The sequence below is a fragment of the Ctenocephalides felis genome, unplaced genomic scaffold (genome assembly GCF_003426905.1).
Source record: "Ctenocephalides felis isolate EL2017-DRISC unplaced genomic scaffold, ASM342690v1 CF-g0.4_SCAFFOLD_00845, whole genome shotgun sequence".
Classification (NCBI taxonomy): Eukaryota; Metazoa; Arthropoda; class Insecta; order Siphonaptera; family Pulicidae; genus Ctenocephalides; species Ctenocephalides felis.
In genome coordinates, this window is record NW_020536999.1 from 18,282,719 (window position 1) to 18,302,832 (window position 20,114).

At 28.1% G+C, this 20,114-nt stretch overlaps 4 protein-coding genes across 5 annotated transcripts in view; 1 reads left to right on the forward strand and 3 right to left on the reverse strand.

Annotated features, from left to right (window-relative positions):
- Window positions 1-490: 490 nt before the first annotated feature.
- Window positions 491-1,438, reverse strand: LOC113379717 (longitudinals lacking protein-like; the record flags this gene model as incomplete). Its single annotated transcript, XM_026619552.1, has 4 exons — window positions 1,287-1,438; window positions 977-1,173; window positions 724-900; window positions 491-640 (listed from the first exon to the last, which is right to left on the reverse strand). Coding segments are annotated over exons 2-4 (510 nt in total), but the record flags the coding sequence as incomplete, so codon positions are not given.
- Window positions 1,439-2,156: 718 nt separating this feature from the next.
- On the forward strand, window positions 2,157-2,973 carry LOC113375272 (probable palmitoyltransferase ZDHHC24). Its single transcript, XM_026615217.1, has one exon. The coding sequence runs from the start codon at window positions 2,183-2,185 to the stop codon at window positions 2,933-2,935; it is 753 nt and encodes a 250-aa protein (XP_026471002.1). The 5' UTR covers window positions 2,157-2,182; the 3' UTR covers window positions 2,936-2,973.
- A 697-nt stretch (window positions 2,974-3,670) lies between these two features.
- On the reverse strand, window positions 3,671-12,722 carry LOC113379733 (suppressor APC domain-containing protein 2-like). The gene is made up of 7 exons (XM_026619554.1): window positions 12,601-12,722; window positions 8,066-8,344; window positions 5,822-6,054; window positions 5,072-5,220; window positions 4,308-4,559; window positions 4,074-4,229; window positions 3,671-4,009 (listed from the first exon to the last, which is right to left on the reverse strand). Exons 1-7 carry the CDS (start codon window positions 12,720-12,722, stop codon window positions 3,779-3,781), a joined length of 1,422 nt encoding a protein of 473 aa, XP_026475339.1. The 3' UTR covers window positions 3,671-3,778.
- A 5,628-nt stretch (window positions 12,723-18,350) lies between these two features.
- The window catches only part of LOC113364229, a 118,655-nt gene continuing 116,891 nt past the window's right edge, over window positions 18,351-20,114 (reverse strand). For both annotated transcript variants that reach the window (XM_026606719.1, XM_026606720.1), the window contains exon 9: window positions 18,351-18,555. In XM_026606719.1, coding sequence (XP_026462504.1) covers window positions 18,454-18,555 — 102 coding nt within the window. In that variant the 3' untranslated portion in view covers window positions 18,351-18,453. The remainder of the gene's footprint in view (window positions 18,556-20,114) is intronic.

The following is a 20,114-nucleotide window of genomic DNA, read 5'->3' on the forward strand; positions in this document are numbered from 1 at the left end:
TTAATAAATACGTAAAGACCTCTTTGCAGCCCTATCTTTACAAAAAAGATAATTTGTCCCTAAGCTTTCAATATTCTAAACACAAGTGTATGCATAACATAGTAGCAAAACAATATTAAATAAATAGAAAGGCTAAAAATATTTACCGTGATCTAGTAGTTGACTGGAATCTTGAAGAACAGATGATGCCAAAGGTGACATACCCGATGAACTCATATTCATATCTTTCTGCGCACTTTCCATAATTTGTGTAAAATCTCCCATGCTAGATGACTCATAATCCTCACTGAAAAATAATAAATTAAATAAAAACAATGCCAAAAAATATAATTAATTGAAATATTATTATTTGTATTTAACAATTACTTACTCCATAAAATTAGGTTCAGTCTTTGGTATGAAGGTCATATCAGTAGGTTCAACAAGTGCATTTTCTTCAGGTTTGTTTGCTACTTTAAGTCTTTTCGTTTCAGAATTAGCTGGTGGAGAAACCACGGTCTCTTGGTGCATCATTTTGTAAATTTGATGAACTATTTATAGTTGAAGTGTCATTTTTTTGTTTATCTTGATACATGTATTGTGTTAATGATTCTGATGTATTGTCTTTTTCATTTGTTGCATCTGGTTTTGGATTATCATTCTAGAAAAGCCAAAAGGTAAATGAAAATGAAATTGAGGTATAATTGATGATATTTTATCTCAGTGCAAAAAGTATAAACTCACCGACGATTCATCTTCTGTGAGACCCTTAATTTGCAATAACTCTGCAGTTTTTAGAAAATTTGCTAAATTTTCTTGTCGTACGTTAACTTCCCCTTGGTACATGAACAATAAAATATCGGACATATCACTATAAGCTACCCCTTTTAGTATTATTATAGGATGCTTATCAGGATGAATCTACAAGAAGTAATATATAAAATAATAAACACTATAGGATTTTAAAAATAGAATTTTGTGTCAGTATAAATCAAACCTTGAACATTTGTTTGAAATAAGGACTGCATACTGACAAAACTAATTTATGTGCTTGTAGAAATTTTCCTTCCACAGCAAATGTTACATCAACTAAATCTTCTCCACGTAAAAGGGCATGAAATCCACTAGTCAGGTTAGAATGAAAATTATTCCATTTTAATGAGAATTGTTCGGCGTCCATTTTTATTCACAAACCTTCAGAAGACAAAATTAAATACAAAATGAATATTTTTGTGATTGGATAATATGATTTATATAAAATTCCTATTGTTATTAATCAATTTTATATGATATAAAAAAGTATATACCTATATCTGAGTTACAAATAAAATTAATGCACTGACGTAGCGTTTTGTAATACTCAATTACAAAATAAACGTATACACTTCTTATTTTAGTTAAAACACTAATACGAAAAGCACTTATCTCACATGTTAAACTGTATTCTGAATTAAATCATCACAAATCACAATAATTTTGAAATAATGATTGTCTATTTATAAATAAAACTAATTTTCTACCATGATGCTAAAAACACATTACGTTTTTGTGGTTTTTGTGATAGTAAATACCAACCTTGCAGTACTAACAAAATTATGAACTTGTTCCAACAGACAAAAAGACCGAATGACCAAAAGAGCTTATTTTATATTTTTTAGATTATTTAAAGTAAAGACTTTTATTTAAATCATAGTAATTACATTTATGTCATATTTAGTCACTAAAAATTTAATTACTTCTAGATTAATCTAAAAATCGAAATGTTATTAAGTTTGCAAACAACTTCACGTCTCAAAATGTCGCCCCTCACATGACAAAGGGTGCCAATAGTAGACAGTAGACTGATTAATGTTTTTATTTAAATTCAGAATTTGAATTTACATTTTATTTAATGTGATTAAGTTATAAATATAACAAGAACAATAAGTAACTAATTTACGAAATTGATCATTCAGTTAGTGGCTGTGCCTGAAAACAATAGGACTTGCTTTAAATATTTAATTAATTGGAAAACACCTACATGTCAAATCGTAAGAACAGTCAAAATTATTTATACTCACATATAATGAAGAATTAGACATATCTCATTGTTTTATACCAATATTGACTTACTATTTCAATATTGTTCATGAAAATGAGACGAAGAAGCAACATCATTCCTCGTACTACAAGTGATTTAGTAGCTACATCATTCCTAGCAATTATGATACCCATTATATATTATTTTGAATTGTGGGTAGTTTTACCATCAGTGCATAATCCTGGAACACTTATGCATGGTATACATTTTGCTCTTGGATCATTTTTATTGTACAATGTAACAAGTAACTTTTTGGCTGTAATTCTATGCGATACTAGCCTCAAAGGAGTAATTCTATCTCCTGATGATAGCAAATCTCGAAGATTCTGTGCATCTTGTGAGTGCTTTGCACCACCCAGATCTTGGCACTGTAACATTTGTAAAACTTGTATTCTTAAAAGGGACCATCACTGTGTATTCACAGGCTGCTGTATAGGACATAGGAATCACAGATTCTTTTTTTATTTGGTATTGTATATGTTCATTGCAACATCTTATGCGACATATTACAACACCTTTTTTGTACTAGAACGAGTAAGCTTTAGAAGCTGGTGGGATATCTCAAAAATTATATTTCCATTTGCAATGCTCGCTGTATATCCTTCTGCAGAGCAAATATATTTAGCATTATTTCAATTAACAATAATTGGGCTGGCCTTGACTGCAATCTTGTTTGCATACCATTTCAATCTACTGAAGAATGGAACAGTCGTGTATGAAAGAAAAAGCAGACTGTATGACTTTGGATTTAAAAAGAATTTGCACACCGTTTTTGGTGAACGGTGGTATTTGACATGGATCTCTCCAACTATTGAAAGTTATTTACCTCATGACGGTATTCATTGGGATATCAAAAGTACTAATAAAGGAAAATAAGACAAATTTTGAAAATATATTTAATTAAACTTATGCATGCAGGGTATTACATACAATTGAGTATCAGGGAAACTTTGTTAAAATATACATTTTTCTTACACATTAAGACTATATATCAAATTATTATTAAAATTATATTTTTATATTTATTTACAAATTTTTAATGAAACTTAGAGACAGGGAATAACCACTTCACTATATGTTGCTCAAAAAGAAACATCTTATATATTGACAAAAGAAATTGTAAATAAATTAAAGATTGTGATAGGTCAAACTTAATACAATTGTGGACTATTAATATTTATGTATAAATTCTCTTCAAAATATTTCATTATAAAGTATTTTTATAATACATAAACTTAAAGTTTGTATTTTATTTTGCAAATGTTTTATGAAATATTGCCTAATCATAACTACTTAATGTCACATTAATAAATGTACAATTTATTCTTATATATCGATATAATGAGAAATGCATCTAAAATGATGGTCATATGAATTATCTTATAATTAATGAAATAAGAAGGCTAAGAATATTTATGCGTTTGTGGAAATGAACTTAGCAGACTAGTCAAATGAATGTACAATATTAGTTTTTAATTAGATTTTGCATTTATATAAATGAATTTATAGTTTTTAAGATATATTTTGTATTTACTAAGGTTTTGTAAATTCAAATAAATGTGCATATATATAATTATAAAATTGCAGTATGAATTATATATTTTTCCAGTGATCAATTTTTTTAAATTAGCTTAAGATTAATTACCAAGTTAAGCAAAGTACTCGCGATGAACTGTATAATTTACTTTACTTCATCAATTATATCTTCACCTACTGGAATTAAAAAACAGCTTCTTCCTCACTATTTGAAGGAGGTGCTGTCATCATTCTTGGTCCGGATTGAAAACTTCTTCTTGGTTGCAAAATCATCAGTTCTCTGAGTAACATTGCTTTTTCTCGTTCCAAACTTGTAACAGCTGCACTTTTTCTGCTCACTTCTTCTGTGAGTTGCCTATTTTGTCGTTTCAGCCTTTCCAAAAGTAGTTTTTGTTGTTCTTGTGCTCGCGGTGACTACAATTGTGATAATTTAATATTAGAAAACTAATTGGCAAATATATAATATAGTAAAAATTACCATTTCAATCTGTGATTTCGTCAATTCTAAGTCCATGTGCAGTGGAACTGCTCCTCTTTCCCAAGTTTTAACTAAAGCTTCTAAATGCCGATTTGCTTCCATCACACGAGCCTGCTGCATCTCCAATCGTTCCTGATGCGATTCACTCCATTGTTCCTGATAAAAATAAAATAATCAGGTTTTCTAAACATTTGCCTTAAAATTAGTTCGGCAAGATATAGTTTCCTGAATTACCACTCTAGCTCCTGCCCTCCCCAACCAGCGCATTCCATCCTGGACAGCAGCCACTCTTTCCCTATACCATTCTCTGGCTGCATCGACGGCTTCCAGGCCCCTCAAGAGCAAAGAACGTTCCTGCTCCAATTGCTTAAGGCGTCTTAAGGCAGCATGGTCGATTCCGCTCTGCAAAGTGTGACGACGTGGTTCTCTTCGTTTCCTACCACCTTCTTGGGTATTTTTTATGAAATAGCCAGCAGTGGTAGATGTCTGCAAAAAAGAAACTTGTTAAGGAAAGTTTATTATTATTTACTGCATTGGATTGGAATAATGGAGTGAAGATAATGATGGTGGTTAAAGGATAACCATGAAAGTCTTCGTTTTAAATTCTTTTCAGATTGTTTTGTCGTTAATCATCGTATATTACTTCTGGTGATTATTCTCGTTTATACAATATTCCAACATAAGATTTTGATTCCACAAACACGTTTACCTTACTTTTTCAAGTCAACAAATACATATGGTCGCGACAACAAAACATTAATAACAATACTAAAATAAGAAAAAACAATTTACTGGCGTCTCAGACATCTGTAGATATGTAAATTTAAGAACCGGATACAAAATGACCTTGTTGCATTTATTATGACATCAAGAGACGAACGGTTCCAGGTTTTAGGTCAACGGTTTCTTGCAGGTTTGATATGGTGAGAGATAAATGGCTTAATTTGTCTTTTCTATATATAAAATTATTTACCAAAATTGAACAAGTAAGAACTAACCTGTTGATCTGTTTGTCCATCACCAAGGCCTCTATTTCTCAAAGGATCTTTACTAGCTAATATATCATCACTGGCAAACCCAAAATTATTTTGGCTGTTTGCAGTTACTAACAAACCCTTATGCCAATTGTGTAAAGCGTTGCGTATACCTAGAAAAAGTGAAAATATAACATTTTAGCCATACATGGACAGATAAATGCAACTCGCCTACAGTAAATAAATTTAGCTTTTGAATATACAAATATTTCCACGTCAAATTTTTCCTAACAGTAAGAGAAATCTACTTCACTACCAAAAAGATATACTTGACGACCAACCTATTAAAATAACAATATTGTACTTTTGTTACTTTACTATAATTTATTAAAACTCTCCTTCGATAATTCAGGTTGTTTGGATATAATTTAACCCAATTTAACTCTTCTTTTATCTATGATTTAACCCTTGTAGCTGTGAACTGTATTTGCTGTACACTGATTTGTTCGTATATTTTGTATTTTCTGCAGTTCTAATTACAATCACTAATTTGTTACTAAGTTATAATGAAAGATGATATAATTATTTTTATTGGTTATTTACATGTTGTTAAGCGGACTTTACTTTTTGAAGTGAACAACTAGTTCAATTAAAACACTCCGCTACCCCCTCTACCAGGGGTAGCAACCATTCCGTGTAAAGCTTAATGCCCTGAAGTTTGTCACCTTCATGGCCAATATAATTAAACGAAAAGACGTCCGAACAATATATTACCCCCTCTACCTGCTTTATCCAGTTTCTGCTGATCCTTCTCCGGCCTGATAGGTTGCACCTTGGTTTGGACAACTGCACCAGGTCTGTTATGGATTTGCAATTGAGGTAAACTCAATGCCCTGTGTTGGGCAATGGTGTTCGGCGTTTCCAAAGGTCGAACCATGACGGAAGTAGTCGGGTTTTTCAAAGCGGATGTGGAGTGGTGAGACTGCATACCGCGCCATTGAGATTTGCTGTTGGATTTGTTTATTTTCGAATGATAATGAACTAGGTAGAAACCAGAATTACTATAACAACTTATATATATAAACATGTTATAGTTAAATAAAAGTTGAGACCACCGGTTGAAGATGCAAATTGTGATGCATAAAATCAGCCGATTAACTAAGGAGATAAATAGTACAGAGAAAATGTGTAACGCGATTTACTTAAGAAAATTTTTTAGATTCAGTTAAATTTGTCAACAGAGTTCAAGGTGTCATAAATCCGAGATACCCTAAAACTTCATCTATTTTAATAAAATTTTATTTCGAGTTTATTTTACTTAAAATTTTGCTATTAAAATAAGATGTATGATAAATCTCAAAAGTCTTTTTTAAATGTTAATTTTTATGATATCACAATTTTTTTTATTACGATTTTGCTCTATAGAATTGTAAAAATTTTTGCAATAAGAAGTTTATATAAAAGTTAAAGAATTCACATAAAAATTTACACTGAACAATAACTAGCCGTAAATAATTAAAATTGCAACATTGTTGATGGTTTGTCAGTTTTTCACTAAATTGATTGTCTTTATGTGCTGAAGATGATCCAAAACTTACGTTTTTTCTCTATTTAATAATTATATTGGTATATATTTTAAAAAATGTTATACACTCAAATACTTCACAAAAAGAAGTTTTTCATTATCACAAAAACTATAAAATTGTGAATGTGTTATTCATTGGAGCATTGCTCGTTATTTCTGATTTCTATATAAAAAACTTTATTATGAATTTATATATCGATTTAATTAATTTTTACAAATAATTCTTTAGGTTTATTAACCTCCCGTAGGATAAGTTATTGTAATCGTCAAAAAATCAAAATTGACAATTTTTACATTTCTTCACGTTTTGAAGGTTTCTGAACATTTTGGCATACCTATTAGGAAAAATGGATGTATGTCTGTGTGTGTGTGTAGTTTGTGTGTGTGTGCAGATACAAATTTTCGTCGACGATTTCGGGACCGATTCAACCGATTTGAATAATTCCAAATCATTCGATTCGTATTGATAAGGTGACGTGCTGATTAGTTTTTGGCGACGGTTACATCAGATTTTAAGAGAACGGAGCGTCCGATTTTAATAATTCAAAAAACATTTTATTTGTATTGACAAGATGAAGAACTGAAATAAAATTTGAGAAGGCAGGTCCAGCGTTATGGACTCTCAATGAAAATAAGTTAAAAAAATGTCATTTGGCGGAAAAATGTTTATTGAACATATGTACATCAAATTATCAGATATTTTATAGAGATTTTAATAATGTGTACATATTTTGTGTATTTTTTTTTGGGTTCCGTACCAAGATTTTTAATTACGGTACGAAAATTTCCAGAAATTTGCCTTAAGGTACGATGCCATACACCCCACTAGTTAAATATTATTTCGAATAAGAAAGTTACGTTTTACATACAGTCTTACATAATAAGAAAATTTCTTACGTTCTACATGTTCGGCTGCATGATGAAATAACCAGTACTATATTTATTAAAAATCTCGAAATGCCAATACACAACCTCGGTTATTAAAATTTACCAATCGGTCATTTTAATATCAATTGGGTTTTGCAATATTTTAGTTCCAAAATATTTTGTTTTTATTGCAGCTTTTCAATTAATTAATAGTAATCAACAAAGAAGTTTTTGAGCAAAAGGATATGGTTAGAGAAATCTCTATAACATTCAGATACTGTAGTTTTATTCATCAACCATTTTTTATTAATCTAATTTTTAATTTGTTACTGCCAATCCTAGCCATATCCTTGCCAATTTTTATTTGACACAGTTCAAGAAAACCATCATAATTTAAGGTTGTTCATGCAGATAGTACTATTGATGTGAGTTAATTTAAACCAGGATGGTTTTGCTTTAAAGCAAATTTAGTTAATTTATAAGTGGTTAATTTATAAACCAGCAATCTTCAGATTTTTTCTTTTATAATTAAAAAAAATATTACTACTAATTTCTGATCTAATTACCTTATTGGATCATTCATGTCCAGCAAAGGAGCAGAAGGTGATCTTTGTTTAGGGTGGTCCTGATTTCTATTAGTATGGTCTCCAACTTTTTGCTGTTGCTGCAAAGCTTGGTTCCGTATCAAACAGATTTTGAGGCCTCCACAAAATCTTTCAAAGGACAATTTGCCACTCGGTGGAGTCACTTTTCGGAGACTCTCGATCACTCCTCGAGGTAAACCTTGGCTGACAGCAGCTTCGTCATCTCGCCAACGTCGTTCTATGTCTGCTAAATGGACGTAACTAGAATAAAGAAGTAGAAAAAAAAATAGTTTGTCTAATATTTTTTGGCTACTACATTTTTTTAATCTATATTTATTCTTTTGTCAATCAAGACTTAGAGTCTTATACTACAAAACTGTTAACATAGGTAATAAAAAAAAAAATCATATAAAGTATACAAGATATGTAATAAGTAACAAAAGAAACTAAAGGAAAATAATAAATAAATGAAGTAAACAATAAAAAATATAAATGCTACTACAAAATAAAAAAGATATTACTTATTTAGATAATTTATTAGATCTAAATTTAATTAACATTGCATACTCAACTTTCGATATTTATAAGAACATACATACATATACTTGTTTATCTATGTATAAGAATAAGATGCACATGAAAATTGAAATTACTTTTAAAACAAGTCAAATATTTAGCATTTTTTTATTTATTATTTTTAGCAAAAAAAAAAGACAAAAATAATAAAATATTACAAAGCGGAGAGGGATTCTAATAAGAAATCACCTGTATTTATTTTTGGCTAAATTAAAAAAAAAACACAATTTTAAAAAAAAAAATTGATTTTTTTGGAACTGAAAATAAATGTGATGTTGGCTGGAGGGGGTAGGGTAATTTTAAATATCATGAAGTAACACCAAGAGGGAGTGTTTAAAAGTCTAAATTTTAAATTAAATAAAAAATACAAATTTTCAAGAGTTATAAAAAAAATCTGAACAAAAACTTTGACTGTATCTAATTTCTCTTTTTATTCGCAGTATCTAATTTTATTTTTCATCTGGTTTTAACCTAATTTGGCGTTCTGTACTAATAAACAAGACATTCTTGAATGTATAATTATATATATATATATATATATATATATATATATATATTCATATTTTACATAACTAGAAATATTAAATTAAATCGTATTAGACGTGTAAGTCATAAACATTTACTTCAACTGCAATAAGTTATTTCAATTTATTTTTCCTTGTAATACATATTACGACATAAAATACAAATCTGCAAGAATAACTTTTGAGAAGTTTGAAATTAAATAAGTTTTCAAAATCAGTCAAAATTGAGGATAAAATATAAAACAATTTTTAAAGTATTCGTAAAGGGGCTGTTAATATTAATAATAATAATAATATGCACCGTGTGCTATTTAAAAATTATTTTTAAAAATTAATAATGACCCATGTAGAAATTAATATCGGTACAATATATTACCAATATCGGTTTTCTGTGGCCGTGATTGCCTATATTGCAAAAATATCGGCGAACGTCGGTTCTGTGATGATGTCAACTAATCGATCAGGCCAACGTCAGCCGATATTGAGGCAATAATCTCTATAAATGGCCTTGTCCAATATTGGTCTCAAACTAAAATAGAAATATTGATGCAATATTTTTTATCATCGGCTAATAAATATTGTCCCCAAATAGAAGAATAAATATTGATGCAATATTTTTTTATCATCGACTGATAAATATTGTCCTCAAACTAAAATAGAAATATTGATGCAATATTTTTTATTATCGGCTGATAAATATTGTCCTCAAAATAAAATAGAAATATTGATGCAATATTTTTTTATTATGGGCTGATAAATATTGTCCTCAAACTAAAATATAAATATTGATGCAATATTTTTTTATCATCGGCTACAAAATATTGTTCCCAAAGTGAAATATAAATATTGATGCAATATTTTTTATCATCGGCTGATAAATATAGTTCACAAATTGAAATAAAAATATTGATGCAACATTTTTTATCATCGACTGATAAATATTGTCCACAAATTGAAATGAAATTATTGATGCAACATTTTTTATCATCGGGTACAAAATATTGTCATCAAATTGAAAAATAAATATTTATGCAATATTTTTTATCATAAGCTAATAAATATTGTCCTCAAAATAAAAAATGAATATTGATGCAACATTTTTTATAATTGACTATTAAATATTGTTTGCATGTTAATTAATAATAAATATTGTTTCCTCAAATTCCTCAATCATAATTATTGTTATTATATTTAAAATGAAAAACAAAAATCTTATCTGGGATCGAACCCGAGACATTTCGAAATGTACTATGTTATAAAATATTAAGTTGTAAATATTGATAATAAATTATACTATATTACACAAAAATTATTTTTAAGTAATAATAATGAAGATTCTTTAGCATTTTCGTTTAAAATGGGGGCTAATATGGATTACAATGAAGGATGAAATTATAGGATAAATTAATTATTAGACACTAATTACTTATCTAAAAAAATCGTCTTATTATAAGACCTAAAAAGCTTATTTTCAATAAATTTCTTAATAAAAAGTTGAGCTTATCATTAGACTTTTTAAGTGAATCGAATTGGAACAAAAAAAATTAAATAAAAGAACACCGATGCGTACAATCATTAATTTTAACGGCTTTTGTGACTCATGATTATAAATAGCGAATATTTTATTGAAATGATATATCAATGACCTCACACAACACAAAAAAATCTAATAAAAAAATTACCTAGTTTCTATAAGTACAGTTTAGATAACAATAAAACCAAACAGCAAAAGTAAATAAATCTTATATAGATAGACTCACATTAATTAAATAAAATGAGTCAATTAATTATGAAATTATAACAGTATCTTTGTAGATGCTAAATTCTTTGGGTAATTAATTTTATATAAAATATAAATAACTTTATAAATTAATTGCTAAAACTTTAATAATTCTGCTGAATGGCAAACAAATGTTTTTAAAGTTCAATTATGTAATTTAAACAATTTCTTTTATCAATTGTGAGCAAAAGGGCTAAAATGATTATTATTTAAAAAACACGAAAATTGATATAAACTAAATGAAAAACTAATTTAATAATAAAATATGAAAACTGTTTTTCATAATCTCTCATACCAGACACCTCTGTCTGACTGAGATATGAAAATAATGTATATATGTCAATAAAAAAAAAAATATTATATGATGTAACAATATGATACATAATAAAAAACATCATGAAAAAAATCACAAATATTTAATAACATAAGTTGTATGAGTGACTAAAGATAAAATGATGTAATTTTTAAAGTATTTTGACCATTTTGACTATGAAAATTTTATATATGTACATATTAGGGTGGTCCTTAATATGGACATTTTCGAAAATCCTTGCTCCCAAGGGCTCAAATGGTTCCAAATTGATAAAAAACAATTCTCTGAAAGTTTTAGCTATTAATATTAACTTTTAGATAGTGCGCAATTTTTTTGTAGATTTTTAATTACGACGTTTCAGACCAAGATGCATTCCATCATCTGTTTTTTTTTATTTAAAACCATTTTTTATTAACAAAGAACTATATACCTCTTTTCTAAAAAAAATATGTAGAAAAGTATTAAAAATTTAAAAGCAAAAATTATTTATTTGCAATATTTTCAAAGATTCAAAGATATCTATGGTTTATTAACTTCCCGTAGGGTAAGCTATTGTAATCATCCAAAAATCGAAATTAAAATTTTTACATTTCTTCACGTTTTGAAGGTTTCTGAACATTTTGGCATACTTCAGATAAAATTGATGTATGTGTGTATGTATGGATACAATTTTTCGTCCACGTTTTCGGGCGCCCGGATCAACCGATTTCAATGGATCAAAAAACATTCGATTCCTATTGATAGGGAGATGTGCTGATTAGTTTTTGGCAAAGGCAGGTCCAGCCGTTACGGAGATACGGAGCAAAGAGTGCAGAAAATACAAATTGAGTTTTAAGAGAACGGAGTACCCGATTTAAATGATCTATAGTTTATTCAATTTGTAATGATTGGGAGAAGTGGTGATTAGTTTTTGGCAAAGACAGGTCCAGCTATTTCGAAGATGCAGAGCTAAATGTGCAAAAATGGCAGCTTTTGAGAGAACTAAGCGTCCGATTTGAATAATTCAACTAACTTTCTACTTGTTTTGACAACATAAATGCTTTTGAAAAAAATATTTAAATTTTTTTTCCGAATTTTTTTTCTGTTTTTTTTTTTTAATTCTGGCTAAAGTTTTAAAGCTCACTTGTGTCCTTTAAATAAATAATTTTAACTTTGCAATTCAGTTTATATAATTCTTATAAATATTAGACAATGTTACAATATTTATAATAATCTATTTGAAAAGATTTAATATTACTCGAACATTTCATTACGGTACGGGAAGTTCCAGCAATTTGCCTTAAGGCACGATACACCACTAGTTATATTTAATATTATCCCTTACCCAGTTTTCTGGTCGTCCATAATATCGAACAAAGTCCTCATAGCAGCCACAAATTGTTTCGGCAAACTGTCGACGGTTGTCCCAGTACAACCCTGGTTCAAAATCGGGGGTGTCGAATGCATTTTGTTCAAAAAATAACGAACAACACATCATACAAAAAAACTTTTATGTCCTATCAGAATGTAACTTCACACACGAATCCTTTTCACACATATTGAGAGAAATTCACTTTGAGGAAAATCACTTGGAAGCACTTTAAAATATTTGTACTTGCACAATGGGGTGTTAAATCGTGGATTTTAGTTCACTTTATGTCCTGAATTGCTTTTGTTATATTATTTTTTATTTTGATTTGTTGAGATTGCGTCTACCTGACCGAACGCGCCGGTAAAACAGCAAGCACTGACCCAAGCAAACGTGAGCCGGCCAGGTATACGAGGTTAATGCCTTTTTCACACTTGTCAGGGGTTAATGATACAGAGTTCAAGATTTTTTATATTAAATAAATATTTTTAACTGATAAAAATTCATTGTTAACTTCGTGTTTTTTATACTTTACCCAGTTATGAACTGTTTTTTTATTCACTTTATTTTGCAATCAGTTCATACTACAACATTAAGCATAGATTACTATCAAATATAAGATAAAATATTGATAACTACAAATTAGATAGTATTTATTAGATAGATTCACCCAATGGCGTATCTACTGGAACTACCTCAGATGGTGTATGGCGTCGTGCCTTAAGGGGGTCTTTCTATGTGATGGCCTGTTTTTTAGGGATATTTTAGGATTTTTTTTCTACGACCAGTAAATATTTAGAGCTTCAAGTTTTTTATCATTTATTAACACATATTTGGACAGTATAAATATAAAATTTCAGCTAAAAATATTCAGTCAAACTAGAGTTACAGCGCTCTGAACACCCCCGCCTCGAAAGAAAGAGCTCCCACTTCCTCTACGATTCCGGCTGATCGGCTTATCTGAAAAAAACACAAAATAAATGGCGTTTTATTTTGTAGACTTAAAAGCATGGAATGACCTATAATCAAATGAATATAAAAAAAAAATGGATTTTTGATAGACATTTGAAATAAAAGTTGCAAATTAGGCGTTTTTTTTTGTTCTTTGCTATAAAAAAATCGAAGTTTTGAAAAATCGAAGTTCATTCCATGCGTTTAAATATATTGAGTGTGCCCTGTAAATTTCAAGTAATTCGGTCCAGCCGTTTCTGAGATACAATGGAGGAAAGTTTGAAAAACACAGTCTTTCTTTTACCTGCTGTATCTTTAAAACGACTTGGAATTTTCTAAAATCGCTTTACTACGGTATTCTAGACATGTTAAGGGAGAAATTTATGGAAAAAAAAAATCGATTTTTTCAACCCATCACATAGGAAGACCCCCTTAAAGCAAATTACTGGCTCTTTCTGTACTGTAACGAAAAGTTCGAGAAATACTGCGTGTTTTCAAATAGATTATTATAAATACTGTAACATTGTCTAATATTCATAGGAATTATAAAAACAGAAATACAAAGTGGAAATTTAAACTATATAAGTGAAGTTTAGAACTTTAGCCAGAATTAGAATGGAAACATGTATGTACAAAAAAAATTTTTGTGCAAAACAAAAAAAAGTTGAGATAATTTAACAAGCAGAAAAATTTTGAATCATTCAAATCGGATGCTTAGTTCTCTCAAAAACTGCTATTTTTTGTGTATTTAGCTCTGTATCTTTAAAATGGCTGGCTGCCTTTGCCAAAAACTTTTCATCACTTCTCCCAATCATTACAAATTGAATGTTTTTTGGATCATTCAAATCAGATACTACGTTCTCTCAAAAACTCGATTTCTATTTTCATCAAGAATCGAATGTTTTTTGAATCATTCAAATCGGTTGATCCATGCGCCCGAAAACGTGGACGAAACATTGCGGACACACCTAACATTCACACACATCCATTTTTTCTGATGTATGCCAAAATGTTCAAAAACCTCTGAAACGTAAAGATATGCAAAAATTTTCATTTTCGCTTTTTGACTTATCACTATAACGGGATATTAAAAAAGAAATAGAATATAGCAAAATGAAAGTAATAAAATTAATTATACTTAATTAGATCTTCAGGTAATTTTCGTATTAACCTGGTCGGCTGGCATTCCAAGTTTACTTGATTCGTTAGGATGGATGTCTATTCTGTTTTTGCATTTGAAGATAGCCACTTCTATTTCTCCTTAAATTGTATTTATGCCTCTATCTTTGTGAATAATCTATGTTGGCTATTATAAATATTATATTTAATATTTTTTCTTCTTGTTTGTGTGAAAGAAGCTTGATAAGCGATCAGGTTATACAGTTACTAAAACGTTCACGATATTTTATTTACATGCATATGCATTTGAATGTAAAAGAGCTGTGAATTAGAACGTCCTTGGTTAGGTCGTTTTTTATGTAAACAGCCTGCAATCATTTTATCTAATCGTAGGTCCATGTACCAATTAAACGTAATTCACTTAGGATATCTTTCAAAAAAAAATGTATTAAAAATTTCAGTAAAACTAGTGAAAATCTTATTTTGACATGGTAATACAACTACATACAATTTTAACTTTCAACTTAACCCCATGGACAAAGTATATATGATTTTGGTAGGGTGGACAAAATTCTTAGACTGCATGTAGGGTATTATATTATATTATATAATATATATACATATATATTTGTCTAATATTTCGATGAAAAAAAATTGGCATAGCTATTCAATTTATCCAAAAATGCCATGAGACTTCTGATTCAAATCCCAACGTTTACCCATGAGCAAGCCGAATATCTAAAATAAAAATACAAATATGGTACTTAGAATATCTTAATTTTTATTATAGATTTTGAATATGTATGATAAAACGTACCTCAATTTATAAGAAACCCAATAATAATTTATTGAGCCTAGAGACAGTATTGTTCACATTTAAGCGGGCTAAAACCGGTATTCTTCGTATCGAATTCAAACCTCAATCTAAGCGTCGTTTCAGGTTGCAGGCAGGTCTGCCTGCCAGTTGTAATAATTGCCTATGTAAGAGGCGATAAAACCTGTACGAAAAAAGTCAAAAATAAAATATTAAACAAATATTGACACATTTTGATGAATTTAAGTTCCGATCATCCAAAAAATTTGATTCCACCAGAATCCAATATTTACTAAACTTTATATCACTTCAAATTTTGCGTTGCGCTAAGTTCCAAACTTCAAAATTTTATTTAAAAAATATTTCAAATACAACTATGTATTTAGAGCAGTGATTACCAAAGTGGTTCCCAGAAAACCATGACAACTTTCAAGGGGTCCACACCCACAAAAATGAATTATAGAGATCCACGATTGTGGATATATAGAGTTGATACCATATGGACCTGGTTAATATCTATTTTATTAATATTATGAAGTCGATTAACAAATGTCTTAACTTGGATTAGTATCTTTACTTTAAATGTTTAATACTGAACGTTATTACAAATACAAATTTATAAAGAAAATCGGTATCGGCTAAATAGGATTCCATGGCAAAACCTAAGGGGTCCACGACACAAACAACTTAAGTTTGCAGGTAAAAATGTACGTAAATCCGTGACGAATATTCTTAAGTTATTGAACCCTATGTTGAGAAATAAATATACTTCCTAAATACAATCTCTATACTTGGCTACATTAAGAAAACCAGGATTAAAAACTAGAGAAGTTAAAAAAAAATCGTCTACGTTTTAGTGCACAATCCTAAATTGATTTTAAAAATTCGAAGAATATTGGTTGGGAATCACATTGATTAATTTTGGTAAAGATCATCGAGGTCGTTTCTTTATAATTATTAGTTGACAAAGAAGCTTGGACGATTTTGGCGAAATTTTATGAGATCACGGCCATACTGAACATACTAAAATTTAACGGCCCTCAGAAAAGAGATTTGAATATAAAAATTCATCCAAATTTGAAAAAATAATCTGGTCGAAAAGTCATGTAGCCCTAGTTCAGTTCGGATTTATAGATACCCAGCTGTAAGTCTGTAAATACTTGTATATTGACACCCTAAAGTTATCTCAAAACCTACATATTTTGTGACAACTTTAGGGTGTAATATACAAGTATTTACAGACTTACAGCTGGGTATCTCGAATTCCGAGATTCTTACATAATTTAAGCTTAAATGACTGGACTAATCCATGGTTTATTTTGCTACTTTTTCACCGTATTAAATTTTTCAAATATTCAAAGATATATATCCATAGATTATTTTCTAATTTTTCGCCGTTTTAATTTTTTCAAATATTCAAAGATATATATCCACGGTTTATTTTACTAATTTTGGTTTTTCACTTCAATTTAAATAGCTAAATTCTATTTCGGTTTATTAAGTCAATTATTACACATATGGGGAAGTTCATGCAACTTGCCAAGGTAAAATGCCACTTACAACTAATTTACGAGAAAACGTAGTTACTGGTATAAATTACTTAAATTTATTTTCTTGGAGAGAAAATCAGTTTTTAGTAAAATAACGCTCTTGGTAAACGCATATGTTTTAGGCACATTAAAATACATTATTTTGAATTTGTTGACACAATTTTTTGTGAGTTTGTATTGTTTAATAATGGCACAAATTTTGGTCCAAAACATAAATAATAAATACCTTTTAATATTTTGATTGATTGTCTTTAATTTTCAACAAATTGCTAACAAGTACTAATATCTTCATAATCGAAAAATCTGAAAAATATAAATATTTATAAGGATATGATTATAAAAAATATTTGTATATCTGATGTGTTAATTTTTTTAATATGCAACATTATATTTACAAAAAAGAGCCTTAATATCCTTTCATATATGTACATCCACCTAAAACTATTATAAACATAACGTAATTCTGCAATTGCCTAATAATTTCATAATATAAACTATGCTCAAAAAATATACAATTTACAATATACATATACAATATACAATATAATATATAGAAATGGAAATTAATAGTATTAACATATCACTTGATAAATCTTTTGGCTAATATTTGCGATTATAGTAATCGCACTGGCTTAAATATATAATATAATTAGTTATCTTTTGATAAAAGATAATAAGTTTTATTTTTTATATAATATTGATTTATTTTATAAATTTTATTAGAAAACATTGAATTGGATTTTTCTAGATAAATATTTCATAAATAAACGATATTTTTTTCAAACGTTGCAACAATTTATATTAATAGACCAATCGAGATATTTTATCAATATTAAATTTTAATACACAACTATAACAAGATATGTTTTTTAATAATTATTTTATTATACAAAAGTTTTAATTTATTAAAATAAAGACCAGATATAGATTCCGCCGGCGTATGAAAATAAAATAAGTATAAGTTTTCTTAATTAGGTACATATAACGCAATATTATTCATATTTTAGACTTTTTATAAATTACGACTATAAATGATGACATTTATAAATACAAATTGTTAAATATATGCAGGTATTTACTTGAATTGCATTTTCATTGGTCGGAATACGCGCTCGTCATTAGTAATTTACGAACAAGTTATTATATTATGTTATATTAATTTTTTTCTACACAAAACACTTATTATCTAATATTATAATTAAATATACGAGTATCATATATATCGGAATATTGGAATATACGCAATATAATAACCTCGGACATAAAGATTTGGCATATTATTGCAAAAAAATTCCATACAAATTTTTATGCGTTCTCTTTTATAGATTTGAAAAAATCTAGAGAGTTTCTATCAAATTTTGAAACAAATTTGATTTTATTATTATTTTTTGGAATTTATCGTATCGTTTCGGCGATTCCATTATTTGTAGAATCAATCTGATGCGAATGAGGCAGAGTACCGTTTGACAGTTGCTTTTGAACTCTCTGTTGGATTTTCTGAAAAAATAAAAAAAAATTAATTAATTTAATCATAACTAACAAAAAAGCACTGTACAAAATTTTGAACCCATCCACACAAATTATTTAAATAAAATATTATATATATACTTTGTTTTGTCAATCTGAATTAGGAACTAAATTGTAGAAGCAATTATAATCTAGATTTCAGTTATATATACCAACCTTATTAAAAAAAATTGAAATTTTGTGAAATTGTTACAAACCCCTGTACTATTGAATTTTTATTAAAAAATGTTACAAATCCCTGTACTATACTTCTTACAGTCTTAATTGATCACTAATAATAACTCTTTATTTGCTGAAACAATTATAATTTAGATTTTAATTTTTAACGAACTCAATTAAAGTTGACTGCAATATATACCAAAAAAAAGCCTGTACATTTTACAAGCCTGTAAATTTTGTTAAAAAGTTACTAACCCCTGCAATAATGATTTTTTTAAATGTTGCAAGCTACTGTACTATGGTTTTTGCAATCTTAATTGGTCATTGTATTTAATTTGTATTAATTCTTCATTTATTGAAGCAATTATAATCTAGATTTTAATTTTAACGAGCTCTATTCAACTTGACTGTAATATATACCAAAAAAGACAAATTTTGTAAGAATGCTTCTAGCTTTTTTTTATAATGTTACAAACCCCTGTGCTATGATTTTTGCAGTCCTAATTAATCATTGTGCCTAATTTGTAATAATTCTTAATTTGTTGAAGCAATTATAATCTAGATTTTAATTTTAACGAACTCAATTCAAATTGAATGTAATATGTACCAAAAAAGCCAAATTTTGCAAAAATGTTTCTAACTCCTGTAATATTTTTTTTAAACGTTACAAATCCCCTTTTTAAATTTCACTAACCCCTATACTATGTTTTTTGCAGTCTTAATTGATCATTGTGTTTAATTTGTTTTATTTTTTGCTTTCTTAATTAATTATTTGTAAAACTCGTACGTTTATTATTTTATAAAATCAAAGCCCAGAATTAGGATTTTCTAACTTATAAGATATAAATATTGTTATACTACTAATACTCTTACATTTAAAATTACTAATTACTCTACATTTACAATTATATTAATAAACACCAATTTACACAATTTGCAATTTTGGTTTAATATGAGTTTTCAAGACTAAAGTAAATATTTTTTAATAATTACTTATACCAAGGTTTTGCCAAAATTTTGTTTCAAATAATTTTGTAACTACCCCATTAACCATAAATAAATAAAAAAATAAATATAAATTTAATAAATATTAGTGTTATCTAATTGTGTGGATGAGCCTATTTTATTTAAAATACTACATGCATTGATGTGAATTATTAGAGTGTGTTTTTATATAATACAAAATGCAAAATATACAATCCTATCTTGACATTTTTATAAAATTTATAATTTTTTTTATAATTATTAATTGATTTTCTATTTAATATACTTTACTGTTTAGTTATATTCTAAATATACTCTACTTTAGCTTTATAAATTATTTTAGGGAAATTTATACTCAAAAGTTGATATACAAAATCTACAACCAA